This window comes from Neomonachus schauinslandi, chromosome 5 (genome assembly GCF_002201575.2).
Source record: "Neomonachus schauinslandi chromosome 5, ASM220157v2, whole genome shotgun sequence".
Classification (NCBI taxonomy): Eukaryota; Metazoa; Chordata; class Mammalia; order Carnivora; family Phocidae; genus Neomonachus; species Neomonachus schauinslandi.
In genome coordinates this window covers 11,301,955-11,323,303 of record NC_058407.1, presented here as the reverse complement: position 1 = coordinate 11,323,303, position 21,349 = coordinate 11,301,955, and the positions used below count along the sequence as shown (strand labels likewise).

The window sequence follows — 21,349 nt, the reverse complement described above, 5'->3', positions numbered from 1 at the left end:
CCACCGCCGGAGGGGGGTACGGCGCGCCGCCCCGCCGCGCCCCCGCCCCGCGCCGCCCCGCCGCGCCCGCCCCGGCCGCCCCCCAGCGCGGCGCGCCCCTCGGACCCCGCGGACCCTCCAGGGGGTTGTGGGGCGACTCAGGGCGGCGCGGGGCAGGGGCGCGGCGGCGCGCGTGTCCCCCTGGCCCAGCGAGTGGAAGGCGCGGGCAGCGGCGGCTCCAAGTGGCCGCGGCGGTGGGCTGTGCCCGAGTCTCCTCCCTTTGGCCGGCCGCAGGTTGGTGGCGGGAGGAGGGGACGGCTTCGGGCGCGGGGAGGGGGCGCCTTGCGCAGGGGCCATGACCGATCCCGGAAGCCCGGAGCCCGAGACCCGGGTAACTGCTGCGGCATCGCGCTTGCCTTTCTTTAGGGGGAGGTCGATCGTTGGGGTGCGCGGCGCGGGGCTCCCCCGCGGGGTCTGAGCGGAGTAGGGGGCTGCAGTCTAGCAGGGAAGGCTCGCCCCTGGGTTCGCCCTAAGCATGGCTGTCCGCAGCCGCTTGGGGCGGCCTGCACCGTGGCCTCGGCGTGAGCGGCGGCTGGGGAGCTGGGGGCGGGGGTGGGGTCACCTGGTGCCACCCGAGAGGGTAAGAGGGAGGGGGGAGGACTAATAAAGCCCCACAGAGAGGCCGGGGAGGCAAGGCCGAGTGACCCAGAGGCTCCAAGAGAAGAAACTGGCAAAGAACTTGCTGGAGTGAAACGAAACTGGCATTGGCCAAGGCCTACTCGGTGAGCACTTTGCTCCTAGGGTTTTACCGACTTCCCACAACAACCCTGCGGAGTAGGCCGGAAACTTATTTAAAGACCAGAGAGACAGGCCGAGCGAGTTACCCCAGGGGCTCGCAGTGGGGTTGAGACCCCTCAGTTGTTAATCTCAGATCTGAAGCCCACGTGGCCTGCCTGCTGCCTTTGTTTACCTGGCTCACCCCCAAAGCTTCATACTTTAAAAAAAAATGCTTTTGTTTTTAACCGACTTAGCCCCCCAGGCGCCCCAGACCTTTGTTTTTAATTAACCTATTTAATTGTAAGTTTGTATAATTTCATTTTTTAACAATGGCTGTGTTTCACAACCACATCACATAATTCCTGAAAATGGAACAACTCATTCCTCCAAGCTGGTGGGCCACCCCTGCTCCTGGTCGGCTTTTTGCATGCATGTGTCTGTGACATATGTCTGGAATGCTTTTCTCATCCCTCTTTTAAAAATTCTTTTTACTCCGAAATAATTATATTCTCACAGGAAGTGGAAAAATGCACACTTTGACAAGCATTTTCCTAGAGAATCTTCTAAACTTTGTGCTTTGCCCTGAGGTGCGGAGGGGGTACCAGGAAGGAGTAGGCTGGGGCAAGTCCTTGAGATGGGCCTGGGGCTGCCCCTGTGACCTGGAGTCCTTCACTCCCAGAGCACCCGCACCTGTAGCGGGCCAGGCTTGACCAGCACCCAACGGCCCGGTCTGAGCCCTTCAGTGACACACAGCCTGCTCCCCCAGACCCTCCTCTGCTTCCTTCAGTCCTATGTGACAACTGCCAATCAAGTGGGAGTGGGTGGGGCAGGATGACCTCAGACCTCTTAAGTCCCACCCAATCCTGAAATGCCAAGATTCTAGATGTGTTGCTATTGTTGAAAGTCCACCTGTGAGAATAACTTCTCAGAAATAATGGGATTTTTATTAAGCTGTTTTTAGTAATTATTAAAACCAGCCATGTGCAGTGCCTTATGATGGCCCCTCGATATTCATTATTTAATCTCCACCTGTAAGAGCTGAAGGTTGGACGCTCCAATATAAGAAGTGAAGATGGCCAGGGATCCCACCATGCCTGCCCTCAGACAGCTAGTTAAGGAGCGGAGTGATTCACACTGCTTGAGGCTGGGGCTCTGACTCACAATCCGGGTTTCTTTCTACTCTAAATGAATCCTCGGGGAAAAAAACCAGGAGCTCCAAGAATGGGGGGGGCGGGGAGCCACTGTGGTTCACAGATGGGTTCCACAAGAAGGGACCTGCAGCATCCCCCAACATTATCCAGCTGTGGTGTAACCCACAGACACTGGAATCACCCCTTAGCCAAAGCCCCCTTGGCAGCCTCCTTATCCTAAAAGTCAAGCTGTAGTTTCCGGGGTCCCCTGAAAAGGTCCTCCAGGAAGATTTCCCACCTCTTCTGCTCCCACCCAAGCTAAGGTAGTGGCCCCTCCATGTTCACACTGAACTCCAGACTTTCCTCAATTATACTGTCCTTTGAGCAGGCCTGTGGCCTGTCTTTACCCCCAGGGCCTGGCAAAATCAAGAGTTTTTCAGCGTCCAGCACAGGGCCTGGCCATGGGGTAGAGTGACTTCCTAAAAGCCAGACTGCGATGAGTCTGGGAGGGTCCGGGGCACAAGGTGTCACACTGTAGACTCGTTAGGCCCTGGTCATCAGTGACCCGGGGCTGGGGAAGAAATCCAGCCTCAGGAGCTGAACTCTGGCTTCAGATCCCAAGGCCACCCTGACCAGCTGTGTGAGCAAGGGCAAGGCACTCACATCTCTAGTCGCCTCATGCAGAAAACAGGCGTCTTCATAGGTCCAATATTAAAGGCTGCGGTGCTTAGCCTGTGGCCTGGCCCACAAAGCACCTGTTCTCTACCCACCCCTTCCCCTCCGAGGCAGGTCTGCCGGGTATGGATGGTCAGGTTGTGCCCTGATGAAGGGGGAAGGGGGGCCGACCTGCAGCTCACACTCCACTCACCCAGTCACGTGCCCTGGCAGAAGGGGCACCTTTCTCTGACCTGCAGGAAGGCATCTAATGGACCAGGGCCTGTTTGTACAGGGGCTCGACATGTTCAGAATATCCTGACCCTGGAAGGCTGTGACCTGGCATGTCATGGGCTGGAGTACTCTCAGCTGCTGGCCCCCAGGGGAGCGGAGGGGAGGGGGTGAGGCACAGTCACTCTTGCACCTGCTGCATGAAGGTTCAGAGACAAAGTTCAGGCTCAAGGGGCAAAATCTGCCCTTGCTGGGCCCCCAGAGCCTGCACAGTGCTTGCCCACCAGCGTCTGGATTCCGGGGTCAGGCTGCCCAGTGTGAAGCCTGGCACCACCACTTTAGCCGCTGACCTTGGCCAATTCAGTGCACTTACATGACCCTCAGTGTCGCCCTCTGTGAAACAGAGTATTACGAACCTTCTTGAGGCCACTTGTTCCACAAATTAATTGAGAGCCTACTCTGTGTCCTGCAGTATTCTAAGGTATTGTGAGATTAAATGACGCGCAGGAGTCCGTAAATCCCAGCTGCTAGTCCCATGAGGCTGCTTATGTAAACGTTTGATGAATGAATGAGTGAATGAATTCCACCAGGAACCTTGGTGGGTGGCAAGTGAAGCAGAGCTGCATCTTGGGGAAGGGCTAGAATTTTGGCCCCTACCTGCCTGCCGCCTTGAGCCCCGTCCCCACCCCACCCCACCCCCCAGCCAGCCGCAGTAAAGGGGTCAGGGTCATTCCGTTGCTCTGCGCTGTGTATGTCCTGGGGAGGGGAGAGGAAGAGAGGCCCCGGTGACCGAAGTCTGCCCTTGGGTTCGCCACCGCCGCTTTTCTGTGCTTCCTGGACTCTGCCCTCCCAGGGTTCCACCGCCCCTGCCGGCTAGGGCCAGCCCCAGTGGTGCAGGCGGTTGCCGCCACCGGGCCGGCCTCTTCCTCGATTCCTCCTGACATCCTCCCTGTCGCCCAGGCCTGCAGCCCCAGTGTCGCCACCGCCGCCACCATGGCCCCACAGCAGCTCTTCCGCGCGCTCGTGTCGGCGCAGTGGGTGGCCAAGGCACTGCGGGCCCCGAGCGCGGGGCAGCCCCTGCAGCTGCTCGATGCCTCCTGGTACTTGCCCAAGCTGGAACGCGACGCGCGCCGCGAGTTCGAGGAGCGCCACATCCCCGGCGCCGCCTTCTTTGACATCGACCAGTGCAGCGACCGCACGTCGCCCTACGACCACATGCTGCCCAGCGCCGCGCAGTTCGCCGAGTACGCGGGCCGCCTGGGCGTGGGCGCCGCCACCCACGTCGTGGTCTACGACGCCAGCGACCAGGGCCTCTACGCGGCGCCGCGCGTCTGGTGGATGTTCCGCGCCTTCGGCCACCGGGCGGTGTCGCTGCTCGACGGCGGCCTCCGCCACTGGCTGCGCCTGGGCCTCCCGCTGAGCTCGGGCAAAAGCCGCCCGGAGCCCGCGGAGTTGCGCGCCGCGCTCGACCCCACCTTCATCAAGACCTACGAGGACATCAAGGAGAACCTCGAATCCCGGCGCTTCCAGGTGGTGGACGCCCGCGCCGCCGGCCGGTTCCGGGGCACCGAGCCCGAGCCCCGAGACGGTAACAAACATGGGCGCAAAGGGGCGGGCGGTCAGCTGGGGCGCGGGCGCACGTGCGCCCTGAGCTCTGCCTTGTCCTTGCCTTTAAGGGACACCGCATGGGGGCCTGGGATTTGGGTTCTAGTTGCCTCCCTCCCTAAGCTTCACTGGCTTTATTCCTAGAGAGTGGACAATAATACTTGCCCCATCCCCACCCCCACCCGTGCTCGGGGCAGTGACTACCCGAAACTCATTGGGAACCCAAGGCGCCCTGCATGAAGGGAAGAAGCCAAACAGCCCCACCCCGATTCTGTGGATGTAGGGGGGTCTCTGAGGAATTGGAGGGATGGCAGGAAGGCCCAGTTTGGGAAAAACCCAAGGGGCTGGGTGTACACCATCCCAGCTCGTAATGGAGGCAGACAGGAGGGGGAGGAGTCTGGGGCGGGGGAGTGACTGGAACGTCCCCTGGAGGGACCAAGGCTTGCAGGGGCAGAATGGAGGGGGCACTAAAGAGAGAGAGGGATTGCTGCCCCAGGTTGGAGAGAAACTGAATAGAGGTGGTTGCTGGCTTGAGTGGGGGCGGAGCCTTCTGCCTATGAGCTGGGTTCCCCCAGGCAAGGAGACTGCAGGAAAGCCCTGGATCAGGTGGGCAGGGGTCCCCACAAACAGGTTGGTCAATGGCCACGTTGGTGTGCGCCTTTCAATGATCCAGAAAGGTCGGTGCTGTCACTGGACAGAGGAGGAAATGGGGTCTCAGGATGGCTACCTTGCTCGAGGTCAGGAGGCAGCCCAGCAGGGAAGTGAGGCAGTCCATTTAACTGCAGTGAGCAACCAGTAATTACCCAGGCTTTTCTCTTCGTGCCTTCTTTGGGGAGGATGCAAGGAACTTGCCACTTCCTCTAGGAGTCTGTCCCTGAATTGCATCCCCCATGCCCCTGAATCAGGGGCTTCTGTTCTGGGCTTACAGAGCAGTTTGGGCTACCCAGTCCTAGCACTGTTTCGGATGGCCGACGGCAAGGACCAGCCATGCGTCCAGTGCATCCTGAAGACTCACTCAATAGCTGGCATGGAGTCAATGTCCCAGAGAGATTTGGGGAATCAAGAAGGACCCTGCCACATGGAACTGTGCAGAGCAGTGTTGCCATTAGGTCAAACCATAGGAAACCACTGATAGCCAGCTATTTTTTGAACCTACATAGGTGGCGATTTTATGTGGTTCAACCTGATAAGGATGCCACCTTGAACCCGTGAGGTCGTTCAGCTCAGCCCTTGGGGGAGGGAGGGAGAGCAACATAGGGCAGAGAGCCACTTGGCAGGTCACCTAACCTAATCTCGGAACTGCAGCTTCTGCATTTTGTGAAATAAGAGCAGAAACAGAGCCTACAGGATGCAGTGAGGGTCAAATGTCAAATGAGAACGAATGGAGGAAACGCTCAGCGCAGTGTTTGCACACATAAAGTGCACTAAGAAATGGGAGGTGATAGAATTAATGGGTGCTTCTTTGGTTATAGCTCTTCACAGAGGTGCTTAATGCTACCTCAGCCCTGCTTGCTCACCCATAAAGTGGGTGATGATAGGACACGCTAGCAGGCTTGTTGTGGAGGTGGACTGAGCCAGCGCATGCAAAGGCTTCCTCGAGGTCAGTGGCGGACATCACCTCATTGTCATTGTCCCCACTGCACGGGCTGAGACCTGGACAAGTGCGCCCCTCAATGAGGGGTCACATCGGTCCGGTAGGGTAGGAGGAAGCATGCTTTGCTTGGTGGGGGTTCAAGGCACAGGGACAGCCCTGCTCTGACAGTGACCAACCTGTGGGGAGGGCTTGCTCTTCTTCCTTGCTCCGGGTTGGTCTCTATGTGATGTCTCCCAGTGAGCCGCTTCTGCACCTACATGGGGATGCAGGATGCACTCCCACCTCCCCATGGACTCGGAGCGCTGTCTATATGCTAAATCCTGGCAATGGTTACCGATATGGGTCAACAGCTCCCTGGAGGAGTGTCACTCCACTGCAGGGGGAAACTGAGGCAGAAGCCACTAGTCTAGAGCCCCACCCTAGGGTCTGAATGGCCAAGCTTTTTGAATCACAGGCTGTGAGGGTTGATTCTGTTGCAAATCTCAGTCCTTGGCATGAAAATGGGAATATTAGTGAGCCTGCCTCATAGGGGATGGTGAAAGCAAAATGATTAAGTTTGGGGGGCATGACCCTCCTAATGAATGGCTCTCTAGCCTTGCCCAGGTTCTTCGTGCTATGATCGAAATGATCTTTGAAAATGGAAGTCTGGTTTCCCCTTGTAGTCAGGTCAAAGCCCTACGTCTTAAGCCAGGCCGTTCCCCTTGGGCCTCAAGCTCTCCCATGTCAGCACTTTTGCCCAGTGACCTTTAACCCCTCTAAACACCATGTGATTTCCTGCCTCCTCCGATTACGCCCCCTTTCCCTAGTCTGGGGTGCTCTCGGTCCCTACTGCCCAGACCTCTCTACGTGACAGACCCCTACTCACCCACAGCGCCTTCTCAGAGAAGCTTCCCTGCCCCCCGTGGCCTGGCGGTGAGCAGCATCAGCTCTGGGGCCTCTCTGACTTGGGCAACTGAGTTTGCGTGCCTCAGTCTCCTCATCTGTGTAAAGGGGAGGATGATCATTTCTGTCCCGTAGAGTTTGGGGAGGATTAAAGGAGAAGATACAGCGGAGGGGTTCAGAATAGTGCCCGGCACAAAGTAAGTGCTCAGTAATGTCAAGGATTATTATTACTGTTAATATCTTTCTATAACGTGTCCCATGACATTCCGTAGGGCCTTTGTAACACCCCTCATCCTCGTAATGGCTCAGTGATGCCTGTCCACCCTGCCCGATCAGTTCCTTTACTGCAAGTGCACGGAGTCCTAGCCAGGCAGAGGGCTTGTTTATCTTTGTTGCCCCCCGGGCACATGGGTGATTGGAAAGGAAGCCAGGGGCAGAGTGAGACTCTGGTGGGGTCCGAGTCGTAGGTCCCAATCCCAGCCAGCAATTTGCTAGATGCGGGGCCTTGTGCAGTCCCGAACCTCAGCATGCCCCGTAAAATAGGGATACGTGTAAGTGGCCCCTGGCTTGCCTAGCTGTGAGGACTGCGTGGGATGGTGCATGTAGAGAGTGTTCAGCGCCGTGGCTGCCTGGGAGGCTCTCACACTGCAGCGGCCATATCTCATACGCCCTTGTACTTGTCCCCTCCTTCCTGCCCTCCTGCTACAGGCATCGAACCCGGCCACATCCCCGGCACGGTGAACATCCCCTTCACGGACTTCCTGACCAAGGAGGGCCTGGAGAAGAGCCCTGAGGCGATCCACCGTCTGTTCCAGGACAAGAAGGTGGACTTGTCCCAGCCGCTGGTGGCCACGTGTGGCTCCGGTGTGACAGCCTGCCATGTGGCACTGGGGGCCTACCTCTGCGGCAAGCCCGACGTGGCCATCTACGACGGCTCCTGGGTGGAGTGGTACATGCGCGCGCAGCCAGAGGATGTCATCTCCGAGGGCCGCGGGAAGACCCATTGAGGCTGGCCGGGACACAGGGAGCTGTGGCAGGCCTGGTGGTTCTGACTCTGCTTTGACCGAGTGTGTGTTTCTTCCTGCGAGTCAGGTGGCACATAAGAGGACATCCCAGAGGCCAGGAGTTCCGTTGACTTGTGGGCTCCCAGTGGAGGCCGGAGAGAAGGTGGTGGTGGGCGCAGGGGAAGGCAGCTGCCCCACACGCTGAGCTGGGGCCCTACCTCCCTTCTGTTTCACTGTTGAGGAAATAAAATAGCCAAGGGCTAAATCTTTCTAACTGGGGGGCTGCCTGGTGTTCCTAAGGAGCTGGTGGTTCCAGCATGCCCAGCAAAGGGAGCTCCGTGGAGCCTGAGGGTCTTGGGGATCCCGTCCCTGCCTTCTGAGCAGGGCAGGAGCCCCAGAGCCCTTCCATTCCTGCGACCAGAGTGCCCCCAGCAAGCTGTCCTCTACCCCGTAATGCTGGAGGTCTCGCTTCTGGCTTCCAGGCTATTTAAGATGAATCTTGCTGTGGTATGTCTAGAGTGCGACCCAAAGACCCACCCAGGTCAATGCACACCAGTGCATCTCATGTCAAGACAGTCTACCGGCCTAAACCAGTAGGAGGCTATACCACATGAGGAGGCCTGTCCCAGCCCAGCCAGGATGTTCAAGAGAGGGGTTAAGTTCAGCCAGATTGGACTTCAGCCACTCTGGGATCCCATACTTGGAGACTAGCCTCTGGAGCTACCAGGGGGCAGGGGTATCCAGGGGGTTTGATCCTTTCTACTCACGGAACACCTCTGTCCCCAGGCTTCCCGAGGGTAGAGGCTCTGTCCTCCTCCTTCTGTATTTGTCCTTTGTGCAGAGATGGACATGGTGTCTGAGAAAGGCCCAGATGGCCCCTGCCTGAAGTTGGGTCACACCTCCCCATCTCCAAGCCCCCAAGGCACCCCTCAGTAGCAAAGAGGCAACTTCGGTTGGGACTGGGGAGAACCCTAGAAGAATAAAACCAGACTGGACAGTGACTTACCCAAGGGCACGCGATGGATTTACCACAGAGCTGGACCAGACCCAGGTTTCCTGACTCTGAATTTACTCTTCTTTGTACCTGCAACCCCCATCACATGTCCTCTGACGCCGAGTCACCTCCCAAGTCCATGACCATGAGGGAGCCAGCCGACAGGACAGAATCCTGGTTTTCTGTGTGAGAGCTCTAAAGTAAGTCCCAACCTCCCCAAGTCTGTTTCCTCACCTGTAAAATGGGAAGAATGAGGGGTTTCAGACAAAGATTTAGCCAAGAGCTCATTGCAGAGTCCCATTGTTAAAAGAGATTTTATTTATTTACTTTAGAGAGAGAGAGCGTGCACAAGGGGGGGAGGGAGAGCGACAAGCAGACTGCACTGAGCTCGGAGCCCGACACATGGATCCATCTCTGGGCCCTGAGATCATGACCTGGGCTGAGATCAAAGAGTCGGATGCTTAACCGACTGAGCCACCCAGGTGCCCCTGCAGAGTCCCATTTTTCTAGCTCAGGGTTTTTTTGGGCGGGATCATTCTTTGTTGCCGGGGCCTTCCTGTGCATTGTGGGATGTTTAGCAGCATTTCTGGCCTCTACTCACTAGATGCCAGGAGCAACCAACCAGTTGTGACAACCAGAACCATCCCCAGGCATGACCAAATATCCCCTGGGTGGCAAAAATCACTCTCTGTTGAGAACCACCGCTCTAGGAGCAAATAACAACAGTCAGGGACAGCGTAGACAGGGATCCCAGTGTGCAGATGATCCTTGTCTCCCCATCACAAGCCCCTTCCCCTGGAGGCTACATTTAGCAGCTCAGAAGGCTCCTTCCTTTGATGCTCAGATAAGCCTCATTTTCTCTCCCGGAAGTGTCCCTGCCTCTTCAGGGAGAGGGGTTTGTCTGCAAATGCGTGTGCGTTCTGATCTGGCTCCTGTCTCAGCTCCCCCGAACAAGGCTGCCTGACCTTGGACACTGCTGAGCCTCTCTGAGCCTCAGTTTCTTCATCTTTAAAATGGGAGAAATCACATTTCCCTTGAGCATTACGGGGATTACATGAAAGAATCCACTGAAACTGTTGAGCTTGGTGCCGGGCACAGAGTAAATATCAAGTGTTCCTGTTATTTTTTTTAAAGGACTGTTACTTATTCAGCATGTTGAGTGCCTCCTGTACTTCTGGCGTTGGGGGTGAGGGGACAGCAAATACCAGAATTGTGTTCCTGCCCTTGAAAAGCTTCCCAGCCAGGGAGTGAAACTGGCCAGTGCTATCATATTTCCAGAGAGAAGGGAGGACCGACCATGAAGTGGCAACAGACTCATTGTACAAGTGAAAAAAACAAGCTCAGAGAGGTTGCGTGGTTTGCCTGAGGGCAAACAGCTAGTTTGAGAGACAGCAGCTTGCCCGACTGGAGTTAGAAATCGCAGGGTGGAAGCCCCTCCAGTGGGTCTTGCCTTGGTGGTTTTCCAGATTTTCAGGATCAAGGGGGAATGGAGGGTCGCTCGGGGTTTGGAAACACAAGTGACAAGCTCAGGGAAGATGGCCGAGTGTCTCCAAGCTCCACGAGGAGGAGACACTCTGAGCTATGGGATTTAAACAAGGGGTTTGGCTAGGCTCTCTTCCCCCACCCCGGTCCTCCTCCCAGCCAGGAGCCCAGGTGGATTGGAACTGAGGCTTTTCTTCCTGGGAAGGTCCCAGATGGGTCTAGACAGGTTCAGAGAATGGCCCAGAAGCAGGAGAACGGAAATTGAGCCTGCCTTCCTAGGATTCCCAGAGCTGCTGTTTGGGAAGTTGCTCTTTGAGGAGTTGACTGGGTTCCGCCCTGCCTCTTGCAAGTCTGAACTCCCAGAATGATTAACCACTCGGTGCGGAGTCCGGGCCTCTGCCAGGGCCAGACCTACCCACCCTGTGTGTTCCAGGCAGGAGCTTGCCACACTGGACAACAAGGATGATGAAATTTTTGTCCACTTGGCAAATATTTGCTGAGCACCCCTCTGTGTCGGGGACAGCCGGACAATTCCAACCTTGTCGAACCAGCTGCACGGGAATGTGAGCTCACTCCTTGGATCGTTGCCACGAGGGTTCATGGCCCGAAGCCCCCGCCCCACACACAGTGGACTGAATCATGAATCAATGCACTGATTTGGTCCTGGTGCTTGGAATCAGTTCTGCACGAGGCCCCAGAAGGTCTGCCTTTCAGATCCTTCTGGGCAGGGTCTCGGTCGTCTAGTCTGAGAAAGGGGAGCAAATTCTAGGGGTGATGTCAGGTAAGGTCAAGTTCAAAACAATATAAGGTGTCACTCCTACTGGAATAACCCAGCTATATAAGCACAATGGAGCTTTATTTCTGAATTTATGGGGGAATGAGTCATTCAGGAAGAGATGGAATTTTTAGGTTACCAAAGCGTTCTAATTTTAAGCACCGAAAGTTTCAACATATATTACCTGTTGGGGGTGGAACGTGGTAATACTGAGGGCTCCCGAGCACCCAGGGGCTTTGTTTTACCCTTGCATTGCCGTGATCCCTTCTGGGGCTGTCTGCCCCTAAGCTAAATGGCCCCAGCCGCTGTGACTTCCCAGGTCCTTGCGAGTCTGGATTATTCTTGCTGCCCGTCCTTCCTGGTGACTGTCATGTTCTTCAGAGCCTCTGCCTGCTTCTAGGTGGGCCCACGCCCTCCGGATAATGAATAAGCCCTTCCAGTGGCTTAACTCCACTTTGTTGAACCCATCACTCTCCAATCTGGGCCACCAGCAGCTTGCCAGACCGAGATCCCCACTGAATTCTGATCCCTGTGTCCGCTGCCTGCTGGGGCCCTAACCCTGCCCCTCTGTCCGTGTTCTCCGTCTCAGTGCGCACGGCCACCACCAAGGGGTCACCAGTGCCCAGACCTGGCAGTGAGTCTCCAGATTCTACACCCACACCAGTAACACCCAGCCAGTCAGCACCCAGGCCTGGGGAGCTCCACCCCTATTCCCACTGCCTTGGACCTCTTACCACCCCACACTCAAGATACAAAGATGCAGCCTGTCTCAGCCGCGAAATCCAGCACACACTTTCAAAACAGGCCTTGTACCAGGATCTGGGGGCCTGGAGGCTAAAGACAGACCCTGAGAGGGGGAACTGACCTAGTGGGGAGGAGGGGACAGACAGACCACGACAGGTGTAGTGAGGAGTATCTGAGAGGTGCGACACAGAACGGGAGAGTGTGGAGTAGGTGTTCTGGGGCTGAGAGGCACCTTTGCTTGGGGCGCCTTTATGGATTCCCTGGACCATGCCTCCACACTTCTTGTAGAGAAGTAGTAGTGATCGGGGCTCAAAGCACAGCCCCTGGAGGCACCCAGACCTCCCGCTTCCTGGCTGTGAGTGTGGCAGTTACCTCAGATACCTCATCTGGGACGTGGGACTAATCCGGTAGCCACCTCATAGGCTCAGACTCCTCGCTGAACAGGGAGCCTGATGCCGGGCTCGATCCCCGGACCCCGGGATCATGACCTAAGCCAAAGACAGACGCTTAACCGCCACACATTATTACTATTACTAACATTCTGTCCTACCCTTCGCTCCTGCCTCTCTGTGATTGCCTGAACACCCGTGAGGGTACCTACCTTATTCATGGTTCTCTTCCTGGCCCCAGCACAGCGACTCACGACTCATGTAGACAGGTCCTAATGAATGCTTGACCTATACAATACATAAATACCCTGGTAGGGCTGACAGAGACCATAATAATCCCTCCTATTTCTCCAGCACTTTCCTTGCCAGGGAGGATGCTAAATGTTTTTGAGTTCATTTAATCCGACAACCCTGAGAAATAGTGTTCTTCTCCCCCATTTTGCAGGTAAGGAAGGTTGAGCTTAGAGAGGTTGCAGGAAGGTGAGGGCTAGGATTGCAATTCTGGAAGGAATGAGTACAGGCCCTCATCATTAGCCGGAGGCATGTGCCCAACTGCAGAATGTGGGGCCCAGAACAAGGCAGAGGGGCCTGTGGGAGTTCCCAGGCCAGCCGGGTGTCAGGGAAGCTTCCGGGGGGCTGGTGCTCGGGAAGTTATGACCCCAGCGAGGCTGGCTGTGTCCACGCTTCCTTCTTGCCTTCTTCCCCTGCCAGGCTCCACCCCCTCCCACAGCCTTTCCCCATTTCCAAAAGGCTTGAAAATCAGTTACAAGCCCATTGAGAGAGCGAAGTCAAATAAGAGCACTTGGGGCCTGAATGGGAGCCCAAGGACTTCTTTCTCGAGTGAAAGGCATGGGCTCTGGTGCTTGTGTAGCCCCCCCCCGGAGTGAGCAATGAAAAGGGAGAGCCTCACCCAAGGATGGGGATGCTTTTGATGCTGCCCAGTTGACTTTTCCTAATTTGAAAGCAAGAAAACAGCTAGATAATGGATTTTGTTCACCTGGGTTTACTTCTTTCCCTAGGGTTCCAGGAAGCACCCCTTTCTCTCCTCCCCCAAGGGGTTGGGGGGCAAAGGGGCAGGTAAATGCTCCCTCCCACCTGTGGAGAGCGGGTTAGGGTAGGAATTCAGTACCAGACCCATGCTTGCTCTTCTGACAGGCCGGGGTTACAAAGGCACTGCCCGTGGCTGCACAGGATTCTGGGAGAGGTAAGGGGAGTGACGTGAGAGGCAGGGACAGGCAGAAGCAGCTAGAGACTGCCGTGGGCCAGGCAAGAGCCCCCAACCATCAAGAGCTGCTCTGGGCACCTCCGAGAGCAGAGCTGGAGACATCCCCTGGGGAGATACGGGGCCTCTGGCTTACCCACCCTCACACTACCCACTGGCTTCTCGCTCCCCTGGCCCCGAGCAATTTCTGGCTGACTGATACTCATGTCCAGCCTCTGCTATCTTGACTTGGCCCTTGGCCTGACTCACTGTGGTATCTGCTCCCACAACTCCCATCTGACAACAGAATGTTCCTAAGAAATGTAGAAGAAACAATGGACATAGGGAGAAAAATCACAATTTGGCAATTGTCATAGTAATAGGTATAGCAAGAAACATCAGTGAATATTAAAATAAATGATGAGATAAAGCGTTTGCTGGAAAGCAGGATATTAATATAGTCTCCATGTATCTTCCCATAAGATACTGATGAGTTCGAAGTGCAAGACAGGAACTGTACAGATCAGCGACTTAACTGACACCATTTCACAAGTGACCAGTTGACCTTACCAGCGACGGGATGAACTGACCTGTCCCTCCTCATCGGAGGCATGAGGACATGGCTCTGCTTCTGGGGGTTCCTGCCCAAAATGCACACAATGAATGTAATCATGAGGAGGTATCAGACAAACCCAAACCAAGGGCATTCTACAAAATAAACAGTCTAGGGGCGCCTGGGTGGCTCAGTTGGTTAAGCGACTGCCTTTGGCTCAGGTCATGATCCTGAAGTCCCAGGATCGAGTCCCATGTCGGGGACTCGATCAGAAGAGTAAAGAGCCATGACAACGGAATGCGATATTTTCTGGATGGATCCTAAAGGACTTTTCCCCTTCTTTTGCTGTAAAGGACATTAGCAGGACAAATGGAGATTTGAAGAAATCTGTAGATTAGTTAATGGTATTGTACCGATGCTCCTTTCCTGACATTGGTAATTGCCCCGTGGTTATTTAAAAGAATGTCCTGATGTGTGGATCACACGGAAGAGTTCAAGAGCGAAAGGTCATTAACTCTGTGATTTGCTGCTCTCAGAGAATGGAAGAGCCAATGTAGTAAAATGTGAGTGTTTGGTGAATCTGAGCAGAGGCTCCACCAGAATTTTTGGTATTATTTTTGCAAATTTTCTCCAAGTCTGAAATTGCTTCAACATAAAATGCTATTTTTTAAACGCAGGCTTTTCTGATCCAGTTTCAGCCAGAGCTGCGAACTGCACCCACATTCTAAAACAAGGTGCTAGACCATCTAAAGCAGTTCTTTCAACCAGGTGGTTAAGAACTAGTTTTAGAAACCTCAGGAGATGGGCCCTCCTGCCTACACCAGGGAGAGATGCCAGCAGGAGCATTTGGAAGGCAGAGGGGGGCTGTCTCTATAGGGACCCGTTGGGGTGCTCTACTTCTCCCGCCCCATGGGGGGAGGTGCCTGGCGGGGGCCTCCCTTCCTGGAAGGCTGAGTAAGCCGGGCTTCAGGGAGCCCATCTGCAGGGCTTGGCCTGGGTGTCCTGGCTTCCAGGGGTGCTCAGAGGCTGGGTGGGACCCAAGCCTGGGAAAGCTTGCAGGAGGGATGCCAACCTGGCTGGCCGCTTGATGGTGGAATCAGACGTGCAGGGTGAACCCTGTCTGCGCGGAGCCTTGCCTTCGGGGTGGGGGGGGTACCAGCCAAGGAAGAGTGGTGACTTGGAGCTGGGGCAGAAGGGAAGTGGGCAGTGGGACCCAGTGGAGGTGGTCCTTGAGTAGGGTGTCCCAGGCAACCAATCAGAGGAGGCCCTGCCCAGGAAGGAAATTACAGTGGGAGGCATCCCTAGCAATGGGGGCTCCAAAGAACCCTCAAAACAATCCTCCAGGGAAAAACCTAGCCAGCTTGAATGGTAGCTCTGGCCAGAGCAAAAGCACACCCGAGGACATGGGCACCAGGCAAGGAAAATTTTCCCTTTCTTTTCCCATACCGTTCCACACCAGCCATGGAGGAGCTGAGAAGAGGAGGGTGGAGGAGCAGGAGAATCTGGGGGCACACAGAACACCCCCAGGGGACCCCTACTGTAAAATGGCAATTACCATCGCAACTCCCTGTTGGTTGGGACTAAAAGCGATAATCTGTGAAAGTGCTTGGCGCGGAGCTGGGCCCATGAAGTGCTCATAAATGTCCCCAGGGCAGCAGGAGCAAGGGTCCGAGAGCCCAGGGGGATGGGCAATAGATGTCTGGTTCTGTGTGATTCCTGATTCGAGCTGTGGAAGGACATCAGCCGGAGCCAGAGGGGCGTTTGCAGGGCAGAGTGAGGTCCCTGCAGGAGGCAGATAAGACTGAGCCGATTGTCAGGGCCTCAGTTCCCCGGAGCTGAGCTGAAAGAGAACCAGCGCATGCAGACGGGCCCCGTGGGCTAGCTGGGCAGGGTGGGGGTGTGGGGGTGCTCTCCAACGACCCGAGCGGGCTGGCGCGCCCCCTGGCGGCGAGGCTGAACCGCCCGCCCCTCACGCCGTCTCGGGACCCCCTGGCTGAAGAGGGCTGAGCACCTGGCTGAGAACCCGGGCCCGGGGCAGCGTCCCCGCCAGCCCCAGCGACACTTTCTTGTCAACTGGAGAAAAGGCGCGCCTTCCTCCAGACCTTCGACTTGCCCTTTCGCGGTGCGAATGGCGCCCCCTGGGGCCCACAGAAATTATGGGCTCTTCCAGGAGCAGGGGTGCGCCTCCTTCATTTCTGAAACTCTAAAGCCCAGCGCTTGGGGCAGGCTTGGTGAATGTTGACAATCGGAGGAACTTCTAGGTAAAAGCATCGAGACATATTTGTTCTTTTATAAATATTCAAGCCTGCGGGCCAGTTATGCAGACTCTCTGAGCCCCGCCTATAAAATGGGCACAATAATACTGACCTAGGCTGGAATGATACTTCCAGCACCAGTATGGCACATCGGAAGTGGTCAGTGCTAATAGCTAACATGTACTGCATGTAATAGCGCTAAGAAGTATGAATAACATTATGATGTAAGTATTGCAAATGGTGGAAAGTGGGGGTTGAAGAGGTTATGTGACTGGCCAGGTGTCTCCCAGCCAGGGAACCATGGAGTCCATCTCCTGGACCACTGGCCTCTGAAAGCCTGTCTGAATATTTCTGGCTGCTCAGGACACACTCTTTCTGACTGAATATGCCTGTTTCTTGCCTCAGGTGACCCAAAAAGGTGACTCAGAACCAACAACCCCCATTCCGAGATAGGAGACAGAACTGAGGGCCAAAGCAGCGACTGGATTGGATTGGATGTAAACACAACAACAGAGTCGAGGCTAATCAGAATGTTCTGACATCTGAATGTGGGAAGAGGCGGACTGAGCCCCAAACCCCAGCAGGGCCGAGTGACATCTTAGTCACGGAGCTGACAGCAGGTGTGAAGCAAGTCACTCAGGTAGGGGGGGATGCTGCTAACACGAGAAGGTTCAAAACAGGCTGCGGCGATGAGCTCAGGTGAGGACTTTGGGATATATTTTATGTTCCTTCAGCTCCATCGGGCGGCAGAGAGACTCCTGGGTCACTGTGTGTCCAGGGGTTTAGGCTGAGGAAATGATAGCTGTTGTGCTCTGGAGGCTGGGTCCTTGGGGATGGGTCTGAGGGGGTGCCTGTCCCTCCAACCCCGGCATGGAGGAGTTGGTTCATCCCTGGGCAATGGGAATGGACCTGAAGGTCCATTAAGGTGCCTTGCCTCAGGCCCCGATCTCGGGTCCAACCAACAGTAGACAGGGAGGCAGGACTGGTTCCAGCAGAGCCAACGTTCACTGAAGCTTTGCTCAGGCAGTTCGCTGAGTGCTCTTCACATGTGTTCCCCTGTTAGCGCATGGAGTCCTCACAACTGCATGAGCTCCCTACTATTATTATCCTCAGTGACGTGCAGAGAGGTTAGGTGACTTTGCCAAGGTCACCTGGCTGGCAAGCCTTAAAGCCTGGGCTGGCATCCTTGTCTGGGAGCGTGTGCCCCCGAATCACCCCTCCTCCTGTCTGACTTGCTTTCAAAAGCCCAAGTCAGAGCCCTATTAAGAAGCACCTGTGATTGAGTTCTAGTTTCAAAGCACTGTGGTCCGAAAATATGCAGGGAACGATCCCAATCTTTTGGTACCGGTTGAGACTTCATTTGTGACCTAGGATGTGATCTATTCTGGAGAATGTTCCATGGGCACTAGAGAAGAATGTGTATTCTGTTGCTTTGGGATGGAATGTTCTGAATATATCTGTGAAGTCCTTTTGGTCCAGTGTGTCATTTAAAGCCTTTATTTCCTTGTTGATCTTTTGCTTAGATGATCTGTCCATTTCGGTGTGGGGGGGGGGGTGTTAAAGTACCCCACTATTATTGTATTGTTGTCAATGTGTTTCTTTGATTTTGTTATTAATTGGCTTATATAATTGGCTGCTCCCATTTTAGGGGCATGGATATTTACAATTGTTAGATCTTTTTGTTGAATAGACCCTTTAAGTATGATATAGTGTCCTTCCTCATCTCTTATTATAATCTTTGGTTTAAAATCTAATTTGTCTGATATAAGGATTGCCACCCCAGCTTTCTTTTGATGTCCATTATCATGGTAAATGGTTTTCCACCCCCTCGCTTTCAATCTGGAGGTGTCTTTGGGTCTAAAATGAGTCTCTTGCAGACAACATATCGATGGGGCTTGTTTTTTTTAATCCAATCTGATAGCCTGTGTCTTTTGATTGGGGCATTTGGCCCATTTACATTCAGGGTAACTATTGAAAGACATGAATTTAGTGCCATTGTATTACCTGTAAGGTGACTGTTACTGTATATTGTCTGTGTTCCTTTCTGGTCTATGTTGCTTTTAGGCTCTCTCTTTGCTTAGAGGATCCCTCTCAATATTTCTTGTAGGGCTGGTTTCATGTTTGCAAATTCTTTTAGTTTTTGTTTGTCCTGGAAGCTGATATGAGGAATTCTTAATCTCAGGAAACAAACTGAGGGTTGCTGGAGTGGTGGGGGGTGGGAGGGAGGGGGTGGCTGGGGGATAGACATTGGGGAGGGTATGTGCTATGGTGAGTGCTGTGAATTGTGTAAGACTGATGAATCACAGACCTGTACCTCTGAAACAAATAATACATTATATGTTAAAAAAAAAAAAAAGAAGAAGATAGTAGGAAGGGAAAAATGAAGGGGGGGAAATCGGAGGGGGAGATGAACCATGAGAGACTATGGACTCTGAGAAACAAACTGAGGGTTCTAGACGGGAGGGGGTGGGGGGATGGGTTAGCCCGGTGATGGGTATTAAAGAGGGCACGTATTGAATGGAGCACTGGGTGTTATATGCAAACAATGAATCATGGAACACTACATCAAAAACTAATGATATAATGTATGGTGATTAACATAACATAATAAAATAAAATTAAAAAAAAAAAGCATTTGAACACTGCTCTTCCCAGAAGGGGACAACAGCGGGCAATGTAACAAGCAAGCATTTGAAGTTGGGCTCCCCTCCCCAAGTAACCATTATCCTGAGAAACTGTCTCAGAGATGTTTGGTTTTGTCCTCTAAATGGGGAACACATGCAAAAAATCATGAAGAGTGCCAGTCCGTAATCAGAAACAGGACTGTAGTTCTCCTGAGCATCACACCTGGAGAGACAACTGTTGCTTCCCCCACAGTCACTGCAAACCCAGGTTGGCCCCAAACTGACCTCCTCATCTCCCTGCTCACTCCCCAGATCTGCCTCTCCTCCTATACTGCGTCTCCTGTTTCATAGAACCTCCTACTTCTTCTGCCTCCTCCCTCCTTCCCACAGCCCCTTGAACCTGATTCTTTTACTTCCACTTCCTAAGTATCCACTGAATCCACCCTCTTCCGTCTTGGCCTGTTGACACTGCCTTGGTTTGGGCTTCCCCCTGTCCTGACCCAGATGGCCTCCTAACTCGTCTCTCAGTGCTTCAGGCCATCCTCCCTGCAGCCCCGGGAGTGGTCCAAGGGGCCAATCTGACCACATCACTCCCTGCCTACAACCTTTAAGTGGATAAAGAAATATTTCCTGCTCTAGCTTTGTTTTAGCTAACAATGGTTGAGGGCTCACACTACGTTCTGCTGCTGATCTTTCAAGGCCAGTCCATATCCCACTTCTTTCATCCACCCATCCATCCATACATCCGTCCACCCATCCAATATACTGAAAGCCAGGGACTATGCCAGGTGTTTAACAGACATTATTTAATGTAATCTTCACAACAACGCGCTGGGGGAGCTACTATTATAATTCCCATTTTGCAAAAGAAAAAAACCAAGGCTCAGAGAGGAAGTTGCTCAAGAACATATTGGTGAGTTCTCAGGAGCAACATTCTAGCAGCTGTGACCTATTCCCTGCCAAGGCGGAGGGCTTTGTGGAGAAGGCAGAGCCTTGGGTCGTAACTGAACTTCCAGCACACGGCCAGGCTGCCTAGTGTGGGGAACCTGGGGTGGAGGGGGGCACCGGGATCACTGAGGGGAGCCTCAGACCCCTCCCCCTTAATCCAGGACCAGGACAGAAACATCAAGGAGAGAAAGTGAAAGAGGACAGCTTCCCTTTCAGCCCCCATCCCTACCTGGTTCCAGATGACATGAGGAGCTGCCCCTCTTCCCCCACCCTGCAGTATCCACGATGTCAGTGCCAACTCCAAGTTATCTGGCTTAGAAGGGGACCCACAGAACCAACCCCTTCTCCCCCTCCCGCATTACAGATGGGAAAAGTGAGACCTCGCCCAATACCTCAGCCTACAAAAGCCAGGATGAAAACCCAGTCCTCCCGACTTTGACCCAGTGCCCTGTCCGCCCTTCCTCCCTAGACATCTTTCCCAGGGAGCACCGACAGCCCATGGCAGGGGAGCAGGAAAGGGGCCTTGGTGGTCACCTGGAACCCACCTGGGTTCTTGCCGGCCGGCCACTCCCCAGCTGTGTGAGTCAGGGAGGTCACTTCACATCTGTGTCCTCATCTGTACAATATGGGTATAGTGATACCAAGCTCACAGGGCTGATGAGACCTTAGGTGACTGAGACAGACATGCAAAGCATCTGGAATATAGTGGGTGGTCAGTCAACCTCAAGCCCAGCTATGTTGTCCTCAAAGAACTTAGGGTGGCCAGGAACCCAGCCCGCCCACCACCCACGGACACAAAGGGCAGTATGAAAGCATCTTGGAAATACAGGTAAATGCTACGGAATCCTGGGAGCAGTAGTTTCTACCCATTAACAGCTGTTTGATAACCCAGACCCGACAAAGAGAAAACGGTAATGTGAACACACAGGAGCCAGGAGTGCCGGTTTGGAGTAGCGCTCACTATTGTCCCAGTGACCTCGAACCTGACCTTCCCCAAACACCGTGACTTGGCCAAAGGGCTTCTTCTAGAGGCCGGGTCTGCGGGCCGCCCACGAAGCGCGGAGTGGGTCGGGCTGGGAGGGCGGCTCGCGAGCCCGGGGGACCCTCCCCTCCACCCCTCCACCTAGGCCGCCCCGCCCCGGGGCGCGGACTACAGCTCCCGGCATGCCCGTCGCGCGGTACCTGCCCGCCCCCAGCCGCCGCGCCCGGAGGATGCAGACGCCGGGGCGAGCCGGGAGGATGGAGGCCGGGGAGGCAGCGCCGCGGGCGGGGATGGGCGGCCGCGCGCCGGGCGGCTGGGGCAAGTGGGTGCGGCTCAACGTGGGGGGCACGGTGTTCCTGACCACCCGGCAGACGTTGTGCCGGGAGCAGAAGTCCTTCCTCAGCCGCTTGTGCCAGGGGGAAGAGCTGCAGTCGGACCGGGTGAGGCCCGCGCGGTGGGCGGCCGTCGGGGGCGGGGGGGGGGGGGGGGGGGGGGGGCCCCCGCCCCCCCCGGCAGGGGGGCGGGCCGGCCGGGGCCCCGGGGGGT

The 21,349-nt window shown here is 55.0% G+C and overlaps 2 protein-coding genes across 6 annotated transcripts in view; both read left to right on the top strand.

Annotated features, from left to right (window-relative positions):
• The first annotated feature begins 214 nt into the window (after window positions 1-214).
• Window positions 215-8,546, top strand: MPST (mercaptopyruvate sulfurtransferase). Of its 4 annotated transcripts, XM_044915819.1 has the most exons (4): window positions 289-370; window positions 3,732-4,359; window positions 5,902-5,904; window positions 7,561-8,546. In XM_044915819.1, the coding sequence occupies exons 1-4, from the start codon at window positions 335-337 to the stop codon at window positions 7,857-7,859; spliced, it is 966 nt and encodes a 321-aa protein (XP_044771754.1). In that variant the 5' UTR covers window positions 289-334; the 3' UTR covers window positions 7,860-8,546. The 4 variants fall into 4 exon arrangements, with proteins under 4 accessions (XP_021543078.1, XP_021543077.1, XP_044771754.1 ...); XM_021687403.1 differs by lacking the exons at window positions 289-370; window positions 5,902-5,904 and adding an exon at window positions 215-273; XM_021687402.1 differs by lacking the exon at window positions 5,902-5,904 and having other exon boundaries at window positions 264-370.
• A 12,487-nt stretch (window positions 8,547-21,033) lies between these two features.
• The window catches only part of KCTD17 (potassium channel tetramerization domain containing 17), a 10,470-nt gene continuing 10,154 nt past the window's right edge, over window positions 21,034-21,349 (top strand). For both annotated transcript variants that reach the window (XM_044915817.1, XM_044915818.1), the window contains exon 1: window positions 21,034-21,243. In XM_044915817.1, the coding sequence (XP_044771752.1) occupies window positions 21,034-21,243 (210 nt within the window). The remainder of the gene's footprint in view (window positions 21,244-21,349) is intronic.

Bases quoted from the DNA above. Each gene is read 5' to 3' on its own strand.
- MPST (XM_044915819.1), top strand. From the start codon at position 335: ATGACCGATCCCGGAAGCCCGGAGCCCGAGACCCGG. The intron at 371-3,731 runs GTAACTGCTGCG...CCTGTCGCCCAG, and splicing joins GCCCGGAGCCCGAGACCCGG to GCCTGCAGCCCCAGTGTCGC.